The following is a 19,281-nucleotide window of genomic DNA, read 5'->3' on the forward strand; positions in this document are numbered from 1 at the left end:
TTTTTTTTAGATTGATCTGTATATGTCATCTGTCACACAAAAATCTAAAATGACAGATACTTTCCCAGTTTTAATAGGTTAAAACATACAAGTCTTCCTTAGTTGAGCAGCATTATACAGTGTCCTTGATGACAAATGTAGGGGCTCTAGACAATTACTTGCAGATAGGCATCTCAGCTTATTTTTTGGGGCTATGGGAGATACTTGTTTATACAATTGCCGTTTACACTGCAAGGAACATTTTGAATTCTGTTTTGGTGGTGGACTTCACTGAGGGAATGGAGTAACATTTTAATCCTGAAATTCAAAGATGTTTCCCGTTAACCAAAATGGATTCTCAGAGTGCGTTGTGCATCCACTCAAAAGGACTTGGCCATTTTTTTGTGAACCTTTACCAGACTTTACCCAAATGCTCAGGAATAGTTAGATCTTTTACTGCAGATAGCTTGCTGTTTAGAAAGAGAAAAAGAGATGCATTAATATCAACATAGAACAAGACACATTGTAAATAGTTTAAACTGAAACTGTAGTATAAAGAAAATACGATTTATTTCTCAAAGCTTTCCCCAAACCCATGTTTCTCAAACAATGCTTATTCAAATATACACTGATATATACATAGTAACATTCTGTTACACTTATATTGAAAATGGTGTATTTCACTACTGAGACAATGTCATTTTGGAAAAGCTAATTAGATCTTTACATTCCAAAATGTTAGTGTATACAAAACAGTAGAATGTAAGCCTCATATAGTCATTACAACATAATGGAGCAGTTGTCTTCACCATTAGTATATTCTGCTTTAGTTATAGTGCTAGGATGTGGTGGTGTGCAGGTAAAAAATGCAATCACTTACACCATTTGTTACCGATACAACCTTTAAAAAAATACCAGGCCACGTTGGCAGCAGCTCGTCGAGCCTCTTCAACTTCCAACAGCAGAATCCACTTTAGCATAAAGAAAAATAGGTGGCGCTAAATGAAAAGTATTCTTCTGTACAATGGTGCTGGTTCACAAAGAGACCAATTGAAACCAAAACAGGATACCGACATAACATTTTTGACTTTCAAATTTCAAACAAAATTAAACCGTATCAATGATTACTCGCTCTTTGTGAACCTTCACCTCAATCTAAACATATTTATTGTTTATGCCTTTACATTTAGTACACAGACTAAATTCTTAATCACAGTTTAACTGCTATATGCAAAGCATTTAGAAAATAAGGGGGAATTAACTTAAGTACTCTGGCAGGGGAAACAAGATCTTTTCTTGTCTGATCCTTACCATGGAGTCAAGCTGGCAAAGGTGTTCTGACAGCCAATTCATCCCGCATGGTAGATCAACCATTACCTAGAAAAAAACTGTCAACAAGGTTTAGCAGTTAACGTGTACTTGAAACTTCATTTTCATGACATTTTCAAACATGCACATTCAGCAGTTTTTAGGCAATACTGCTCCTGACTACTAACTCAGTGTTCATTAATCAATCCCCATTCCTCATTATACTGAGGCATATCAAGTTCAGTGTCAATATCTTATAACAGAGAAGTACTTGACCCTACATTTTGAGCGATGTGCGAGTCGCGCTCTCCGCACACTTGGTGCAGAACTCCACTGAGACATGGTTCTTGTCCACGTGCAGACACACGCCAGCAGAGGTCTCCTTCTCCTCCACTTTCACACGTTTCCTGGGCAGAGCGTAGTCGTGGTCGTTTGACATTGGCCCCTGGAAAAGCGAGGAAGATAATTTCATCCCATTCACACCGCTCAGCCTGGTCAGGAGCTGGGCTAACATGCTCTCGTTGGCCAGCACGGCTCTCAGGTACCTGGTCTCATCCTCCAAATCTTCCACCCTCTTATTCAGCTGCGAGTTTTCCTGCTTGAGTGTGTGGTTCTCCGTCGAAAGAGATCCTACTTGCTTCTCCAGGCCGTCAACGTATTCTTTCTTCTTGAGACGATTCATCCTGGCGGCGATGGCATTTTTGTTGTTGATGTTGTGCCCAAACTTTTCTTCTCTGCTGCTCTTGCGCTTCAGATCAGAAGAGATTCTCTCTGGAGAAGGTGTTGTTGATGCGTCGATCCCAGAATCACGATCCATGGCATTGTACACTCCCAGTTCTGCCAATCCCATATCGAAGAGCGAGGCGGTAGCATCTCTTTCAAGAGTCCATTCAAAATCTTCAATTCCAAGTAAATCATCTAGCTCTAGCCCATCTGTGTCGACATCCTCTGTTGGCGAGCTCTCTGATGAATTTGGGGGATTGTCCACAGTTTCCACAGCATCTTCAACTTCAAGTGACTGCACTTCAATGTTGTTGATTCCACGGCCTCTTCTTCTGGTGATCATTTTGGCTTGTGAGAAGACAAACTTTACAGATGGTAACTCAGATTTCTTATCTGTGGAAAAAAAAGCACACAATTGGTATTAGTAGCATGCAATGGTCTAAAAATGTATGTTAACATTATTCCAAAGTCCTTTTGTAACTAACCTAATGGTCGGAATTATGAACGAACCCTGTGGCTAGAGCCCAAAACTTGCCAATCATTACATTAAAACCAAACTTGCTTGACATTTGTTATGAAAGACTCGACATAAGGGCCGGGCGTCCACCAACGTTAACAGAACGTTTCACTACTCCAAGGAGTCCAAGCGGCCTCGAACACACAGGAACACTACCGAGATTTGCCCAAGCTACCTAAATCCGTTACCCGTTAAAAAAAACACACAAGCATGGGGAAAATACACATAATAATGGCTAAAATATATCGATCCCCGAACCGTTAAAAGTGATTGTTTAAGTTGCATCTTGCGTTTCCCTCGCTCGCTGGTTATGCAGTTGGTAGGCCACGGGCCGCGTTTGCCTGATACAAAGTCGTGCGACAGTGTCGTGGTCCCAAAAAAAGCCGATCTACAACCTCAAGCCGCGTAGTGGACGAGAAGCTTTGTGAGCTTGTAAATCGGCTTTTCCCAACTTGGGCAAGACGTTACCTTATTAGCTATAAAACAACGCACAACGGTTATAATATTTGATATTACGGTTTCAAATGAACAGCAAACAAAAAATGTATTAAGTTAAATGAAATAAAACACGAACATGTTTAAATGATTTGACCACCTAACAACTTCTTGGATAGCATAGATAAGCTAAGCTAAAGTTCCGCGCTTGCAGACTGAACGTTCGGATGACGCAGCAATCTATTTATTTGCAACTCGTTCACATTCATTCCAACACTTACCTCCTCGCCTAACAATGGTAGCAAAATGTGTATTTATAAGACTCGGATAAAAAGCAGGATATAATTCTTAGAGAAGTCTTGAAGAGTCTTTTCAAATGAAGAAATATCAAACAGAGGAGAACAACGGCGACTACCGAGCCCGCTTATCAGACAGACATTAGTTGTACGCATGCGCAGTGGTGCACAACCTCACTTGCACGCTTTAGGCAATATACACCGCCATCTACTGGTTTGGAGCCCTATTCAGACTGAGGCTCTAACCATGATTTCACTTGATAAGGCAACTTGATGGAACCCATCAGTTATCCTTGAGTGATCAGAATCAGAACACTTTTATTGCCAGCCAAGTATGTTAACGCATAGGAAGTTGTCTTGGTGAGCTTGATGTGAAGTAGTTAGTTACACTGAAGCAACGGTATAGAAACATTTATAGCTTCAGAACATTTTAGCTAGAAACAATGCAAAAATATGCATAAAGTAGGCTACACTATACAATATTCAATGCATGCACAGTGTAACTAATATAAATATTAAACAAACTAGTCTGTAGAAGCTGCAGTAGGCTAAATCATGTGGGTTATGATTTATATCACTGGTTTTCAACATCGGTTCAGGGACCACTAGTGTTCCATTTATACACTCGCTAAGTTAACATAGAGGTACATAGAACTGTGATATCATCCCATAACAAGTTTAATGAAAATCGCCCACATATTTTATAGCAATCGCCTGCTTTTTGCAACCTGTCTGTGATGGATTACTAAAAATATGATACTTCAGCCGAGTGAGTGAGTGATAGGGAATATTCATGTATAGGCCTATTCGTCACTGCTTCTTTTAGTTCTGGTGAGAAGGTGAGACCTCCTCCTTAGGACAGACAGAGAGAGGTCTACCGTCACCACACGTCTTCTGTCCCCAACTGTACGATCCAATGTCTGTAGTAGATATGTGTTGGAGAATAGTCTCCCCACTGGTCTCCCTGTAGGCAACTTGTCCAAGGTGCGTCTCGATGCAATACTCTCTTCTGATTGATGTTGGATCATCTCAATGTGCAGCTCTCCCATTCCACACAAAACGGTCAGCCCAGAATGCGGACCCCTGACAGTATCGGACTGTCTTTGTCTTTTCGTGCCTGCAGGTCTGCAGTTGTAGCAGAAGGCTTGGATGACACGATGGTGTCCCCTGTGACTTCTGCTTCAGTCCTACACTCAGAGAGCAAGATTTCCTGCTGTCAGAGAGATTTCAAAATGTTGATCAACAAATGCCACCATCCATTGCTCATCCTCTCAGTGTTCCTGTTGATGTTGTGGACAGTTGTCTGGGGTTTCAGATACCAGAGTAGATCATAAGGAATGCCATAGGTCCACGTTATTTGTCATGGACAACCTTGAATGCTAAAGCACAAACGTCAATCCTTGTACCACTTTACCACATCATGCTATAATAATAACACACAGAAAAATAATAATAACAAAATTCACAGAAAATCTTTTTATGCATGTAAAGGTATGGATATGTATGTGTGTCGATGATAGTTCTATTTCCCCAGAATGTTGGCCTACTATTCCCAGAATAGGGATGCTAGGGTTTGTGTGGTTAAAGAACTACATGTACTGTAGGTGGTAACGTAGAGCAACATTACTAAGGGGAATGTTTGACATTAGACATTCGGTATACCGTAGCTCAAATGTGTGTGTGTGTGTGAAGAGCACTATATGCCTCCAAGGAGCTGCCCTGTACAAATCCTAATGTTGATCCCTTAGGGACACTGATTTATACAGTACTTCATCATACAAGTGATTTTAACTGAATATTTATACGTGATGCTTGTTGAGTTTCATCAATATATATCACTGGCCAGACGGCCAAGACATGGCCCATATCGGTGTGGCTGGTTCAGATAGGGATCTCCATGTATGGGCATAAAATATATTGTATGTTGTGATGTCATGGGAACCGCTCTAACAGAATCACCTTTATGCCCATATATGGAGATCCCTGATGTCATCAATATTAAGCCCATATCTTGATATCTAACAGGACTTCATATGGGAATGCCCATACATGGAGGAAGACAGCCCATATATGTGCGGCTGGTTCAGACAGGGATATCCATGTATGGGCATAAAAGGGATGTATTATATACAGTACATGGATCTCCATATATGGGTAACTGGTCCGATATACATCACTGGCTAGATGGCCAAGAATTGGCACGATGTCACCCTAAGGCGTCTTACTGTACTAGTAGTATATAATGTATATATGCAATGAATGATTCTGACAAAAACCCAGTAAACAAGTTATTTTTCACAGTTGTATCACCACTCATTTGTAGTTGAAGCTTTGTAGAAGTGATATCAATTTAGACAACTAATACTAAGCAGCAAACCATGACATGTACATGATGTAGCATGTACTGTACGCAGAAACATAACATGATTTTTTGATTGATATGGAATGAATGGTGGTTTTAATATCATTACAGATATTGAAATCCTTCTGGGAATGATGAAATTCCATCTGTTTGTCGATTTCTGGAAATATTTATGAATCACTAAATTTGATGGCTCCAGTCAGGTTCTGTTCAATGTTCAATCAATATGAATGGTGTATGGTTCTGGTAGTGACATCACAGATGGCACTGGTGACCTGGGAAACAACAGAAGATGATTACAAATCAGGGTTGAAGACAGATCTTTATCAAATTTCAATGAATTATCTCATTACTGTTAAAAACTTAGTGACTATATACTTGATTTCATGTTTTCAAATTAATTCAACCTCCTTCTAGATTATCTTGGATTGTAAAATTGTAGATGTTATTGATGTCATTGTGCCTGTTACAGTATGTTTAAAACGATTTCTGGTAAACAAAAGATACCGTGAAGAGATGCAAGTGCAACAACTAAATATATGTGTGGTATCGCCTTTTTGTCACACATCTTGAGTGTGTGTGTGTGTGTGTGTGTGTGTGTGTGTGTGTGTGTGTGTGTGTGTGTGTGTGTGTGTGTGCGTTCATGCATGTCATTCAACTGTCCTCTATTGGTGTACTGTATACAGTGGAGTGTGTGCCTACCCAAGTCCATGTCCCTCGGTTCCAAGCGCCACGATAAAAATGTTGATGACGGCCGTGAAGAACACAAACAATGTTGCTGCATTGTTCATATTGTTCAGCTTGCCATGCTTCCTCACATCATTTAGGTCATACTTCACTGTAGATACAGAAAGCACACATCAACCAAAAAATTATCATGAGGTCACAATAATAATAAAAACTAGAGATTCTGTTCCTACGAAACAGTGTGGGCTCGCTCGTACTATATTCTGCAGCGTGCTAACTGTCATGTGAAGCTCAACCAATACTCCAGCTAACACCACTCCCAGATACTCCGCACCTCATTGGCTAAGGGCCCTGCCTTTGTACTGTCTGCGATGGAACTCACACGACGGAACTCACGCGACGGAACTCACACGACGGAACTCTATAAATAATGAAGATAACATACTGGTCTCGCCTTTCAGGCGAGCCCACAAAACAAAAAACAGTGAGAAATAGAAACAACTACAAATCAAAAAGTCCATTGAACTCAATGGCCTTTAGGGTTGTGGGGTTACAGAAAAGGTTACAGAAAAAGTCCACTGAACTCAATAGACTTTTGGGATTGCAGGAACCGGCAGGGTCCCAGACAGAGACATTTAAATCCCTGGCTCCTTATCCACCTGTTTCCATGAGATTTTACTGTAGCATTATCTGCGGGACACTTCCGGTTAACAGCAGACATACAAGCTCACGTCGCGTCGCAGATGCAACCGCTGTGAGCTTGTAGATCACACTCGGCTGCGGCGCCGGAAGCTGCCGCACACCTTCTGCGCAATGCACGATGGGATGTTGGAAAGTTGTCGATAGTGTCATGTCAAAGTGCCCTTAAGCAAGACATTGAACCCCTACTTTGCATGGTTGCCTCTGCTGCCAGTGTGTGAATGGGTAAGTGTAACCTTCAACTTTGTTTTGGCGTTACTTACTTACCAATGAAGATGAGGAGCACTCCCACCATGATTTGTAAGGTGATGGAGAGAGACAGAAGGATGATGAGATGACTGTAGAAGCGGTACTGGGGTCCCACGTGCAGGACAGTATTCAGCTGAGAAGAGTTGGCCATCAGCAGCGATATGTCCAACATGCTCTGAGCTGCACTCTTCTTAGTGGCGTAATGGTTCAGGTTGATGCGCCTGTACAACTTCACAGAGGAGTCTGTGCATGCCTGTGAGTTTGGAGAGAAGTTAATGAACCATTTAATATCCTCGCCCTACACACACACACACACACACACACACGCACACGCACGCACATGTCACGCACGCACGCACGCACGCACATGTCACGCACGTGTGTACACACACACACACACACACACATGCTAGATCCCCTTCCATTAGCCAACAATACTGTCTGTGTGTGTGTGTATAGGCCTATCAATAAAATAAAATAAAAAAAGAATATTGTGTAAAAGTTAATTTTCTTCTGTAAAATATATATAGCCTAGATATAGGCCCTAGGTCTATATTTTTAAACTTTCATATAGCCTAGGCTATTCTAGATTAATAGTGCATGCAGTCACAGTGAAATATTCAAAACCTTTTTTTATTTCGATTGTTATGGCATAGTAGAGCATGCATGCACATTAATACTCACGCCTAAGAGCATGCATTGCACATTAATGACTACAGGGAATACTCACGCCTACAACCAACCAGTTAATTGTTAACATGTGTATCTTAAAATAATTAAAGCGTTACCTAAATGTAATTGTTGTAGGTTTATATTATATTCACAAATGAGTTGCGCCCAATTTCACACCGCATCAGAACTTTTGGGTGCGTGCAGCATAGTTTATTATAATTCAGTATTGGCGTGCAGTCATCGGCGCCCACTCCCGACAGAAAACATTTCAGAGGAAGTGACAGCGTTCATGTCCATGTCTCGTCCATTTACTTACCTCTTTGTCAGAGTCTGTGTCACCATCAGCAAGTTTATTTGTTCTCGTCATCTCGCTATCCATTATCTTCCCGTCCCGCTGGCCAGATTTTCGTCAATAAGGGAAATGTATTTCAGTTATTGTACTATGCTCTCTGGGTTTAAACAATTGAAAAATAAGTGTTGGTCAGTTAGCCTACTCACATTGTACAACACCCTCCACTGGTTTACTTATGTAATGTTCTTCAGAGCGAATTTGGACAGTTGAACAGTCCCACCCCCTCCCTCTCTACGAGATCCATAAAAAAGCAGTGTAAAAAAAGAAAAGAAAAAAGCAGCAGATGCCATGTAAATCATCATTTTAATTTATTTGTAATTAAATTACGGAAAATAGTTAACTTTTCCACAATATAGGTCTATATATAGATACATAGATTGATCTGTAGGCCTATAGTGTTTTTATTTATTCAGAAGTAGGCTATAGGCCTAATCATAATCATATTTCAGTGAGGAGTCTCTCCGTCTCCCCTCCCGGCCTGCTCTTAGTAAACAGAAAAGACATTTTCAAGTGGAGACTGGAGAGTAGCCCACCCATTCATCAGATTCAAAAGTAAAATTTCTGTCTGCTCATTTTCTGTCACCATTTCCAGTTTCACTTCTTTATTATGCTGTATGAAGTCTCTCTTGATTGGTGGAATTTGTATCATCTAGAACTGAACGTGCAATTTGTTTACTAAAGAGCTGGAGACCCCTGTTACTGAACAAACACAAACATATAGGCTACTGCAGCAATGATTACTTTGGGAATATATTGTACAAATGAACAAATAACCTTCATTCGTTAATAACACTCTAATACCACTATTATGTGGATTTCTTGATAGCAACATTTCAGGTCATACTGGCGGCATGTAGCCAAATCTTTTGAAAAATGCTACTTTAAAAGTAGACATATGTATTTTTTCATCACAAATATAAGCTACTTGTTTAAATTCATGTTGCATATATTGTAGGCTACTATCAAATTTCATTTAGAAAGTCTGTTAAGTTTGACATCCAGCAAAATGCTGGTCCTAAACAATGACATTTTAAATCAAAATGCAAACTATTAAGATCACTTGAAAATAATGTACCATGCATGACAGAATTAGCCTATAAATGTCAGAAATTCTGCAGCAGACTAGCTTTAAGCCTCAGTAGGGTACCCAGGCTCTTTTTTTATTGCCTGAAAAAGAAATAATAAATACTAGCAACAATGATCCCATAGGCCTGGGCTGACGGCGTAGTGGTCCGGGCACCCTAGGCTGCAATATGTGTTGAGTGTATGAGTGTGTTGTGGGTTTGAGTCCCGATCCCAACGACCCTTGCTGTGTGTCACTCCCCACCTCTCTCCCCATTTCCTGTAAGTCTACTTACTGTCTTATCAATAAAGGCATACAAGCCCAAAAAACATTAAAAAATATATACATTTGTGTAATTATTCATTTAGACAAAACGTTGCGCAATCAGCAATAATCTTAAAATAGACCTTTATTTGATTCCAGTCCTGGGGTTAAACAGTCATCAGAATGAGAACCAACTTTAAAAAAAAAACTAAAAACACAAAAATAGGCAATAAAAATAACAGTTATTAAAAGTTAACAGAAAGTTAAAGGCCAGCAGAGCCAAATACATAACAGGGGAAAAGAACAGACACAGTGTATCTTCTTGTGTTATAGACTACTTATTGTTCTATGAGGATTTGTTTTCAAGTCTCTATTTGTGGCATGCACGGCGAGGTACATGACCAGGACCACTGGTTGATGCGTTTGCTAGGCATGAAGCAGGGAAAGAAAGTCGCTGTACCTCCTGGTCAGTTCATCCAACTGCTCCGCTGGAAAACAAAAACAAAACATGTAAAAACAGCTTCTAAATGTGCACAGCCTCCACACTAAATTGATAAACAATATTTGGCAGTAGTAGTGGTAGGAAATGTTACTTGTCCAGTCAATATATGAAACCTAGCGTTAGTTTACAGTATATGCAGGACACGTGAGTCTCGTCCGTCTCAGCTGTAATCAGTTGTCAGTCAGATCCTTTGACTATTCCTCATTCACAGATCTGCTGATCATTACATCACAAATAATCCAAATCAGAGCTCTCGCTCAGTAAGGGAGACTCCTTTAAATACGGCTTGCATTCACTATAGCTGTCTTCGATCCGAAGCCTCGGATCTGCTGCTGCTTTTAGCTGCCTCCTCCACCCCAGCCTCCACCTTTTGATCAGAGTCTGGCATAGGCTCAAATACGTGTGATTTTATGTCTGCTGATTCAAGCTAATATGTCAATGTATTGCTATTGTACTACTATTTTATCCCTATGGGGCTTTTGCTTAAAGGGCAAGGTCACCCCTGAGACAAAAACCCTGATATTCAAATTGTTTGGGAGTTTTGGAACACCATACTGGTTTCATTTAGATGTTTAAACTGTGTTTTTAGAAAATTGCTTTGTAAAATATATACAGGCCTACTTGCATATTTCCTGTGTATTCAACTGGTAATCATTTAGCCGAATAGTTGATTATGTTTAGAACACGGATAAATGCATAGTCTGTCTATACTGTACATAGTAAAGCATGTTTTGGTTCATACAATATACATTTTACAATATACATTGCAACAGAGGAAGGCTTCAATGGACAGGAGCATCATGTTTTATCTTCAGTCGTCAGTGAAATTAATTTACATTTGAGCTAACAATAGCCTATTTAACACAACAATAAGGCATAGGATATATCCCAGTTGTAAAACGAAGGTTTGACGTGAATACTTTGCAATCCAATCCATAACACACTTCGACATCATGTGACTACTACATGTGTGTTTGTTTATTTTTTGGTGTGGGCAGAGTCTAGAGGGAAGGACATCCTATGGGAGGGAATTTAGGAGGAGTCGAGGAATGGTGATATGCAAAGTAATCTGGGAGTTATTCAGTCAAACACAGAATGTCATGAAATACTAAGATTTATAAAGACACATTTTGAACACATAAGAACCCCAGGACTGTGTTTATTGTCTCACAAACAACATTAAAATAAGATTTGGTTGTCTCAGGGGTGACCTTTCTTGCTTGATTTCTACATATTTTTCAACCTATTTCAACCTAAGATGCTACATTCAAGTTCAGGAGAGTTTGGACACATGCCTGGTGTCTTTGATGGTGTTATGCAGGGCGAGTGTCACTGTGCACATGCTAATCAATGCAGCCGCGGCTCCCTTGCAGCTGCACAGAGCTAAAACAAGCACACTCATTATCTTTCATTTCAAAAGGACGGGGACGAATGAAGGAGAGACGGACAGACAGACATGGTGTCCTCTATGAATTATTCCTATTGATCATGACCCGTCCCTACCTGATTTTGCATAGCAAGCAAGCATGAAAGAAATTCAGGGAACATCTCAGAATGCGGAGTTGGCGTTTAATACAGTTAAACACCAAGTGTAACTGTATTCCATGTGTTGCAATAAATGTTTAAATCTACTTTGACTTGAGTGTTCCTCACTAAAATGTATGCTACAGCAATGGTTCAGAGTAACTCATTGAGGTCAGAAGAAAACAAAGTGGTGGGACTGGGAGGCCAACACTTATCACTGTCCAAAAGGCCTCAGCTATAGACCGGTTTCTTGTTTACAAACATTGAGACTAAATGCACAGCTGAATGTATCATGTAATCAATTCCCACCAATCCCCAAACCTGTTGTTTTGGGGAGCGCTGCCCGAGCGCTGCATGGTTTCTATTTATTGGCTAATTTTGGTACCGACCCATCAGTGTGACGTGGACCAGAAACCCGTCTATTGGAAGAGAGGTGACTAACGCCCTCTCCGCTGGACAAGCAAATGGTCATGCCAGAGTTATGTGGAGATGTAGGCACAAGTCAGGTCAAGAATCCTTATTACACAGCATAATTGGTATACGTACACAATACACACCCCTGATACATAATATGGCCCTCGTGTGCATTTGTGTGCATCAGCATCTGTGTGCGTGTGTGTGTGTGTGTGCTTACGTAAGGTACACTTTTCTCCACGGTTCCAGTACAGAGGCTTTGTCTTTAGATCGCTCACTCTGTTAGTCATGGAAAGAGAGGCCTCTGATACTTCATTTAGCATTTCTAACTCCTGATAAACAAGAGGGGAAAAAAATATGTGATTTAGCTTTATGAGGGAAAACCTTTTTCTTCTGTTTTATAAGAAATATGTGTTGTTTGCATGCATATATCTACAGTGGGTACTTACTGTTTTGCAGGCTTGTAGTAACTGGTGCACCCTTTGGAAAGTCTCCATGTCTCTGCTAAGACTGGGGGGGGATCTGTTGCAGTAAGCTTTGAGGTCGGTCTCATAGACATGTCTGAAGGCACCCATTAGCTGACAAAGATCGCATATCGCCATACGCAAGGCACATGGAGACAAGACTCCAGAACTTTGAGCCTCACTTTGTAAGAATTCACACTGCAACAAATGGTAGGAAAGGACAAAGTAACATCCACTGCTGCCAAGGACATCCATAAACAAATAAAAATAAACAGGGCCTGTGCCTACTGCCTGCTAGACCTAAACAGACGTGCAAGATCAAAATAAATCATGTTTTAATTATATGATTGTAAGCTATCATTGAGGACACAATGGAAAATGTCCAATTTGAAGTATAGAATTTGCCAGCTATTTTTAGTGTTGTCACTTCCACCTAGTTTAAAACTCTTCAGAATCAAAAGAGTCAGTTTTACCTCTGATTGTAGCTGCTCCAATGCTGTATGTGTGGACTGGACAAGAGCTACAACATCAGCAGTCTCCTCTTTTCTCAGTATGTAAGATGACTTCAGACCCTTGCGTGAAGCCCTGCAAAAAGGAATTAGATGACCAATCCAGTGGAGAACACGTTCAGGAAATCACATCTTATTGACCATTCAGTTCCGTTTAATGTTAATAGAACTATAAGATGTGAATAATAACTTAAGAGAATAAAGAATAAAGAGGAAGATGGTGTACTTCATGTCAGATGGCCAGGGGTCGAGTGTAGGTTTTAGCATGTGTGTGAGATGGGGCAGAGTCTCAGCAGTGTAGAGTTCTCTCAGTAGCACTTCTCCATCCACGTCGCCTTCAGTAGGCCTTGCAGGGCCTGGGACCAAAGTTAAAAGTTGTTCCATGAATTGAAGCTGTTGCAAAGGACATACATTGCCCTGGTTCGGGGGATAAACAGAAAAACAAAATTAATAGCGTTCTAAAGAGAGTTGCTGGCTTTCCATTCTCCCATTCTTATTACATTTCAGCTATTCTACTGGTCTCACCCCGATGAGATCCAAGTCATCTGCTTTACAGAGAGTCAACTCCTGACCAAGAGCTGCCATTTCTGTTTCAAGGAAAGAAGAAAAGGTTAATGCCTGTATGGTCAAAGTGCATGAAAAGGTAACAATGGCTACTGTGTGCAAGCATTATATATATAAAATATTTCATTAGTTAGTGATAAATTATCAAACCTTATTTAAATACAAAATAATATGAACGCAAAAAAAAGACCCCCATCACCTCACCTTTAACCAGAAGATCAGGGTCTTTATATTTCAGGGATGACATCTTCAAATTAAGATTTGGATTTATGCTGTCATTAAAAAGAGAAGATGGAAGTAGGGTTAGTGTGTTTTTCATGGAAGGTAATAGATAACAGTTTCCTCGTTGTTAATGCATGCTTTTTTAAGTTTGGAGGACAAGATAAATTAAATACATGGCGCAAATCCAAGCCAGGATATCTGTGCGGTGCTGAGAGGGAGTACACAGCAGCTGCTGCATACTGTCAGCATCTTGTAAACACAACCCTTCAACCAGGGGACAAGACACAGCCTGAATGATAAACACAAATACAACAGATATGAGTGGTCATGTAATGTTAAAAACAACACATGTTTAACTATTATGAATCAGACCACTCTTTGAAACACTTTAAATAGAGTTGTATCCCAGGTCAGGTGTTCTTTCTCCCCCTATCATTCCATACACCTATGTTGATGCTACAAGCAATCATAATTTATACTATGCAGATTTGTTGGTTTCCTGTTCACGTGTCATGTTATTTGGATAGACATAAACCATGGTTAACATGACTGTCATGATAATAACAGTCATGTTTCAGGGCTATGTAACTGTTCGCTTGAGCAGAAACGAATGCTATTTCGACAATTTAGTTAGGACGGTAAATAGTATTGTTCTTACCGGTAGACTAGTTTAGTCTACATCTTGTTCTTAGTTTAGACACGTGCCTTATGTCCAATGGTTTGATGTTTACATGATCAACCTGCTTGCTTTGAGTTTGAAGTACTTCTCGCACTTTTAAGAGGCTTCCGATTCGGATAAGAAAGCGTCTGCAGCTAGACTCCGTAAACTAGATTACTATCATTTTGGCGAACGGCGATCTTATTCGTCTTAATGATGTACGACGTGCAAATCACCAAAATGCGGCAACGTCTTAAATAGCATACCTGTAAGACAGTGTAAATATTTGTGGCAAGTTGTTTCTCTTTCAAAGCACCCGCCATCTTCCAAACAAGACTGTCGACCAAAAATGACGACAGGCGGGATCTGGGCGACAATTTAAGACGTCATTTCCGTCACATACGACACAACACACAGTGGGCGGTTAGCAAGCGAGGTGGGTTTTTACGTCGCTGAACAACATTATTTTACCCACTGCTGGTTGTCGCGAGTGTGATATTTCGTGATAGAAAGTAAGTTTGCACTGTACTGTATTGATCAAGTCTGTTTACGTTGCTACAAGCGGCCAGAATGAAGAAGAAAAGCTCCGATAAAAACCGCCATGTGGTAGCATGGATCAACAAAGCTGAGTGGGACCAAGTGCTTGAATACTTGTATTCAAAGGACTGTGCGTTGCAGAAGTATGGCCTGCACAGGCTCTCTGCATGGAAGGGCAGATACTCCAACAACGCCCCCGTTGCTGTGGAGGGTACAGCAGAGCTGGTGCGCTGTCAGGTCCTGGACAAGTCGGGACAACTCGATGGCGACGACCTGGTCCTGCTCTACGGAATGGCCCTCGTTAGGTTTGTCAATTTAATCACAGAGAAGAAACAGGGGCTCGTCGCTCGTCCATTAAGATCTCTGGCTTCTAGGCTCAACATCCCCGAGTGGATCGTGGACCTCAGGCACGATTTCACTCATCACAAGCTCCCCACTTTGAATTGGTGTCGCAAGGGCTGTGAAGTTGTACTGGAGTGGCTCCAGCAGCAGTACTGGTCCAAACAGCTTGGGGGTGGGCTGAACTGGGAGTCTTCGCAATCTGAAGAAGGAGATGATGAAGAGGAGGAGCTGAAACGACAGGAGGACAAGCGCATTGCAAGGCAGAAAGAAATAGAAAACTACAAGAGGGCACGGGAACTGTTGATATCTTTTGAAAAAGAACGGTACCAGACAGTTGATGGCCACAATGAGGACAAAGAGAAGTGCTTGGGGGCAGCCCCCTCTGCAGACATGACCTGGATTCTTGCTCAGATCAAGCACTTGGCTGTAGAGAGCAATGACACACTCATTGATGTGCTGATGGAAGATGGATTTCTAGTGCCCACTGTTGAACAACTGGAGTCATTAGACTGTAACACCTCTGAAGACTACAGTTCAACTGCTCCCCGGATTCCGAACCTGTTTTTGTGTTTTTGGCTCCCGCTCCTGAAGATGCTCAACTCATCGTCCTTTATTCACATCCTTCTGGAAAAGCTGTTCACTGAGCTTCAGCAGCTTTCCAAAGAACCAGACAATCACAGGGCCTTCTACATTTCTGCTTGGATCTCTGAGCTCCTCCTCTGCAACACCAAGAGATCCAGTTACCAGTTTGAGACCAAAGGTCAGAGGAGGCCCAAAGTGAAGGACAGGATTTTTGCCAACCGCATTCAGCTGAGGTGGCAGCAGCTTCTCTCTGTCTGTCTGGATGCTCCCTGTGTTAGCACGCCTCACCTACTTCAGCTGATTCTGGATGACATGGAACACCCGCTGCCTGTGGAGACCCGTAAGAAGCTACTACAGCTCTGCTCCATCTACACACAGGGCACACACTCTGAGAGTGTGACTTCTACAGGGCGCAGAGACCAGCCCATATACACGCTGGAGAGTTTAAATGAGAAGTTGCAGCATTCTAGTCACCAGTCCAATGGGAGACGGGTGAAGACCAGCTCTGATGGAAGTGAGACTTTCCAGGACCTCCTGAGCCCAGAGATTCAGGCAGAAAAGGCAGAGTTGCTCAAGGGATCTCCCTGGCAGGTGTGCACAGATAAAGTGCAGTGGAAGAACTTTCCTCTTGGTAAAGTGCCCGGACAATCGGAAGACCCTTCGTGGCTCATGGTGGAGAATTACTCCACTATCACTGTGTTCGACCAGCCGGTGGAGATGGAAGGCACGTCTCAGCACGGTGTTCCAGGAGTGTCTGTTCCACAGAGAACATCGCAAGGCCTCCCCTGGAGCCACAGTGATGTCAGCAAATTGAAATCGGGACTGCAACTTTTTTAGGTGCAAAATGTCAAATGAAAATGCCTACGCTTTTTTTGTTACATTCCGTTTTTTGTCCTTGTAATTATTTTGATGGTAAAAAAAAAAGTAAAGTAAAGAAAATGTCAAACCCTGAAAATGCTATGCTGTCCCATGAAGTGCTGTATGTGTGCTGTACAGAAACTGTGACTTTGAACAAAAGGTATTCTTAAAGGTGATGGGGGAAGGGGGGATACTCAGTTGGCTGTTTTTGAGGCAGAATTGCTTACTGCAGAAATGTCTGTTTGTGAATGTCATACTTTGCAGGACACCATTGGTTGAAATCTTATTTGAAAATGCCACGATAGGGTGAACTATTGAAACATTTAGTGCAATGCCACTTGTACATCCTTTAATGCCAAATAAAAACATTTTCCAACTAAAATAGATGTGTTTTATCTAGGAAGAAAAGTATGGTATTATCTAGGAGGAAAGGTATGGTATAATTAGGGAATGTAATTTTAATAATTGTAATAATTAGGTTTTGTAATTTTATTTTAAATGATTAGGGATGTGTGTGGGTGGTGCAACCAGGGCCCTTACAGTTATAGTAACACTAAGGATTACATTGGAGATTGGGTTCAAATAGTGTCCTTGAAATTAAAAGGGTGAGAACTGAACCACTAAACTATACTGAAACCCCACTCTCTAAATTGTGAGTGGAATGGTTTCATTTGTACACTGAGTTACAGACCTGTGAGAGTCCATTTCACAGAATGGATGAAGGATTTTTTTATGCCATTCCTCATGGGATTATGTAGACCAGTGGATAGGAAGGATGCCCCCATTGCCCCACAACATGATGGATGGGTTCAAATCCGGCAGGGATGGCCTTTCTTTGTGGAGTTTGCATTTAGGGGTTTTTAAAAAAATGTATCTTTAAAGGTACAGTAAGTGATACTTTTTATAAGTGTTCAATAGCTCTACATTCTATCAGTACTCATGTCAGTGTTCAGTTACTTCAGTAACAGATCTCCCTGTCTCTCCAGCTCTTAAGTAAACAGAACAAGCATTTCAAGTCAGGATACAAGAGTCAATCAGGAGAGAGACCTCACAGGATAAACAAGTATAATTGGAAGTGATACTGTACAGAATTGAGCAGACAACATTGAAATTAACACTAAAATGTAAGCTGAAACATGGTTACTCCCTCATGTTTGAATTTGGCAACCCACCTGAAAATGTGGTCTGTTTATAAAACTAGACCAGGTCAACCTGGTTGTGCCAGACCCCCTGTCTGTCATCATCATTTATGACATCATGCCTTTTGTAGGCATGTCATCATCATGTCATCATCATATATACCCTTTATATAGAAAACCCGGACAGACAGACCGACATTTGCTTATGTAGGCCTACCCATTTCATGGGTCTGGCAACTAGACCAGGTCAACCTGGTTGTGCCAGACCCCCTGTCTGTCATCATCATTTATGACATCATGCCTTTTGTAGGCATGTCATCATCATGTCATCATCATATATACCCTTTATATAGAAAACCCGGACAGACATTTGCTTATGTAGGCCTACCCATTTCATGGGTCTGGCAATAATACTGAACAATTACTATAGCAATGGATGCTATCAGAATATAGAGCTTTGACTTCTCAAAAAGAATAACCAAATAATATCATTTACATTACTTTTTAACCACTCCATGTCTTGAGCAGGGCATGTCATTGTACGTAAAACATTTTAAAAGATGGTGAGTTTGTAAATCTGCTATTTTCACTATTCTTGCATGAAACATTTGTTGGTGTATATTTCAATATATATATGCAAAGAAACACGAGAAACTGATAGAATAAACACAAAGAAAATAATCAATAGTAGCAGCTCTATTTTCATATGTTTGCTTTGGGTTTTCTCCCACACCAAAGGCTAAGTAGGCCTAAGTACTGTCATTAAAACTGGAGTTGGTCACTGTGCACTGCTCACTGCTCCTTAGGATGGGTGAAATGTAGTATGGAGTAAAATCAGTAGATCAGTGGTACAGGTACACAAACAATTATTGATTAAATGTACTTTGTTACTTTCCACCACTGGACCTACTCTTGGGTTGTGGGAGATATCTATTGGGTCACTCATATAATTGTGAACTGCAACATTAGAATTAGCTATTTCAAGACTCAGGAGTTAAATGTTCACTTTTAAACATATTTTAAATTAGTAATGTTTGCTGAACATAATCATCATCAATCATCATCATTATGTTTAGTCTACATGCATTCATGTACTTTTAAGAGCAGGCTTTCATATGCCTTAAAATCTTTGTGTGTGAGTAGTCTCAAGCTGATACTGTTCTCATTGAAATAAGCACTATACTAAGGAAAATAATTAACTGACAACTATGACCAATGAGCTGTTGCATTGCATTTAGATTGTACCAGATACTATGAAAACAAGATGCAGCAGCAACACATACACAAAAATGATCAAAATTACTGTCACCAAGACACACACCAACCCTTATTAGTAATATTCTGTAGCTTCCCAGGTCAC

The 19,281-nt window shown here is 40.8% G+C and overlaps 4 protein-coding genes across 5 annotated transcripts; 1 reads left to right on the forward strand and 3 right to left on the reverse strand.

Moving 5' to 3' along the window:
* Nucleotides 1-815: 815 nt before the first annotated feature.
* On the reverse strand, nt 816-3,380 carry crebzf (CREB/ATF bZIP transcription factor). 2 transcript variants are annotated; one of them, XM_080733178.1, is made up of 4 exons: nt 3,244-3,380; nt 1,569-2,403; nt 1,291-1,367; nt 816-950 (listed from the first exon to the last, which is right to left on the reverse strand). In XM_080733178.1, the coding sequence occupies exons 2-3, from the start codon at nt 2,351-2,353 to the stop codon at nt 1,346-1,348; spliced, it is 807 nt and encodes a 268-aa protein (XP_080589304.1). In that variant the 5' UTR covers nt 2,354-2,403; nt 3,244-3,380; the 3' UTR covers nt 816-950; nt 1,291-1,345. The 2 variants fall into 2 exon arrangements, with proteins under 2 accessions (XP_080589304.1, XP_080589305.1); XM_080733179.1 differs by having other exon boundaries at nt 903-950; nt 1,291-2,403.
* Nucleotides 3,381-5,819: 2,439 nt separating this feature from the next.
* LOC308291493 (ninjurin-1-like) lies at nt 5,820-8,365 on the reverse strand. Its single transcript, XM_080733512.1, has 4 exons — nt 8,244-8,365; nt 7,274-7,508; nt 6,323-6,458; nt 5,820-5,895 (listed from the first exon to the last, which is right to left on the reverse strand). The coding sequence occupies exons 1-4, from the start codon at nt 8,304-8,306 to the stop codon at nt 5,838-5,840; spliced, it is 492 nt and encodes a 163-aa protein (XP_080589638.1). The 5' UTR covers nt 8,307-8,365; the 3' UTR covers nt 5,820-5,837.
* Nucleotides 8,366-9,967: 1,602 nt separating this feature from the next.
* On the reverse strand, nt 9,968-14,075 carry haus7 (HAUS augmin-like complex, subunit 7). The gene is made up of 8 exons (XM_080734033.1): nt 13,979-14,075; nt 13,788-13,855; nt 13,545-13,606; nt 13,246-13,436; nt 12,984-13,095; nt 12,496-12,708; nt 12,267-12,378; nt 9,968-10,094 (listed from the first exon to the last, which is right to left on the reverse strand). Exons 1-8 carry the CDS (start codon nt 14,041-14,043, stop codon nt 10,033-10,035), a joined length of 885 nt encoding a protein of 294 aa, XP_080590159.1. The 5' UTR covers nt 14,044-14,075; the 3' UTR covers nt 9,968-10,032.
* Nucleotides 14,076-14,949: 874 nt separating this feature from the next.
* las1l (LAS1 like ribosome biogenesis factor) lies at nt 14,950-16,865 on the forward strand. The gene has a single exon (XM_080733159.1). It carries the CDS (start codon nt 15,034-15,036, stop codon nt 16,759-16,761), a length of 1,728 nt encoding a protein of 575 aa, XP_080589285.1. The 5' UTR covers nt 14,950-15,033; the 3' UTR covers nt 16,762-16,865.
* Nucleotides 16,866-19,281: the final 2,416 nt, after the last annotated feature.

The sequence above is a fragment of the Nannobrachium achirus genome (assembly GCF_963921795.1).
Source record: "Nannobrachium achirus genome assembly, chromosome: 9".
Taxonomy (NCBI): domain Eukaryota; kingdom Metazoa; phylum Chordata; class Actinopteri; order Myctophiformes; family Myctophidae; genus Nannobrachium; species Nannobrachium achirus.

Coding starts and splice junctions, on each gene's coding strand:
- crebzf (XM_080733178.1), bottom strand. CDS start 2,353: ATGATCACCAGAAGAAGAGGCCGTGGAATCAACAACATTGAAGTGCAG. Junction 1,368..1,568: donor ACTCGCACATCGCTCAAAAT/GTAGGGTCAAGT, acceptor CCTTGTTGACAG/TTTTTTTCTAGGTAATGGTT.
- LOC308291493 (XM_080733512.1), bottom strand. CDS start 8,306: ATGGATAGCGAGATGACGAGAACAAATAAACTTGCTGATGGTGACACA. Junction 7,509..8,243: donor ACACAGACTCTGACAAAGAG/GTAAGTAAATGG, acceptor CCAAACTCACAG/GCATGCACAGACTCCTCTGT. Junction 5,896..6,322: donor ACCGAGGGACATGGACTTGG/GTAGGCACACAC, acceptor GTTGTTTCCCAG/GTCACCAGTGCCATCTGTGA.
- haus7 (XM_080734033.1), bottom strand. CDS start 14,043: ATGCAGCAGCTGCTGTGTACTCCCTCTCAGCACCGCACAGATATCCTG. Junction 13,437..13,544: donor ATGACTTGGATCTCATCGGG/GTGAGACCAGTA, acceptor CCCCCGAACCAG/GGCAATGTATGTCCTTTGCA. Junction 12,379..12,495: donor TACTACAAGCCTGCAAAACA/GTAAGTACCCAC, acceptor CTTGTTTATCAG/GAGTTAGAAATGCTAAATGA.
- las1l (XM_080733159.1), top strand. CDS start 15,034: ATGAAGAAGAAAAGCTCCGATAAAAACCGCCATGTGGTAGCATGGATC.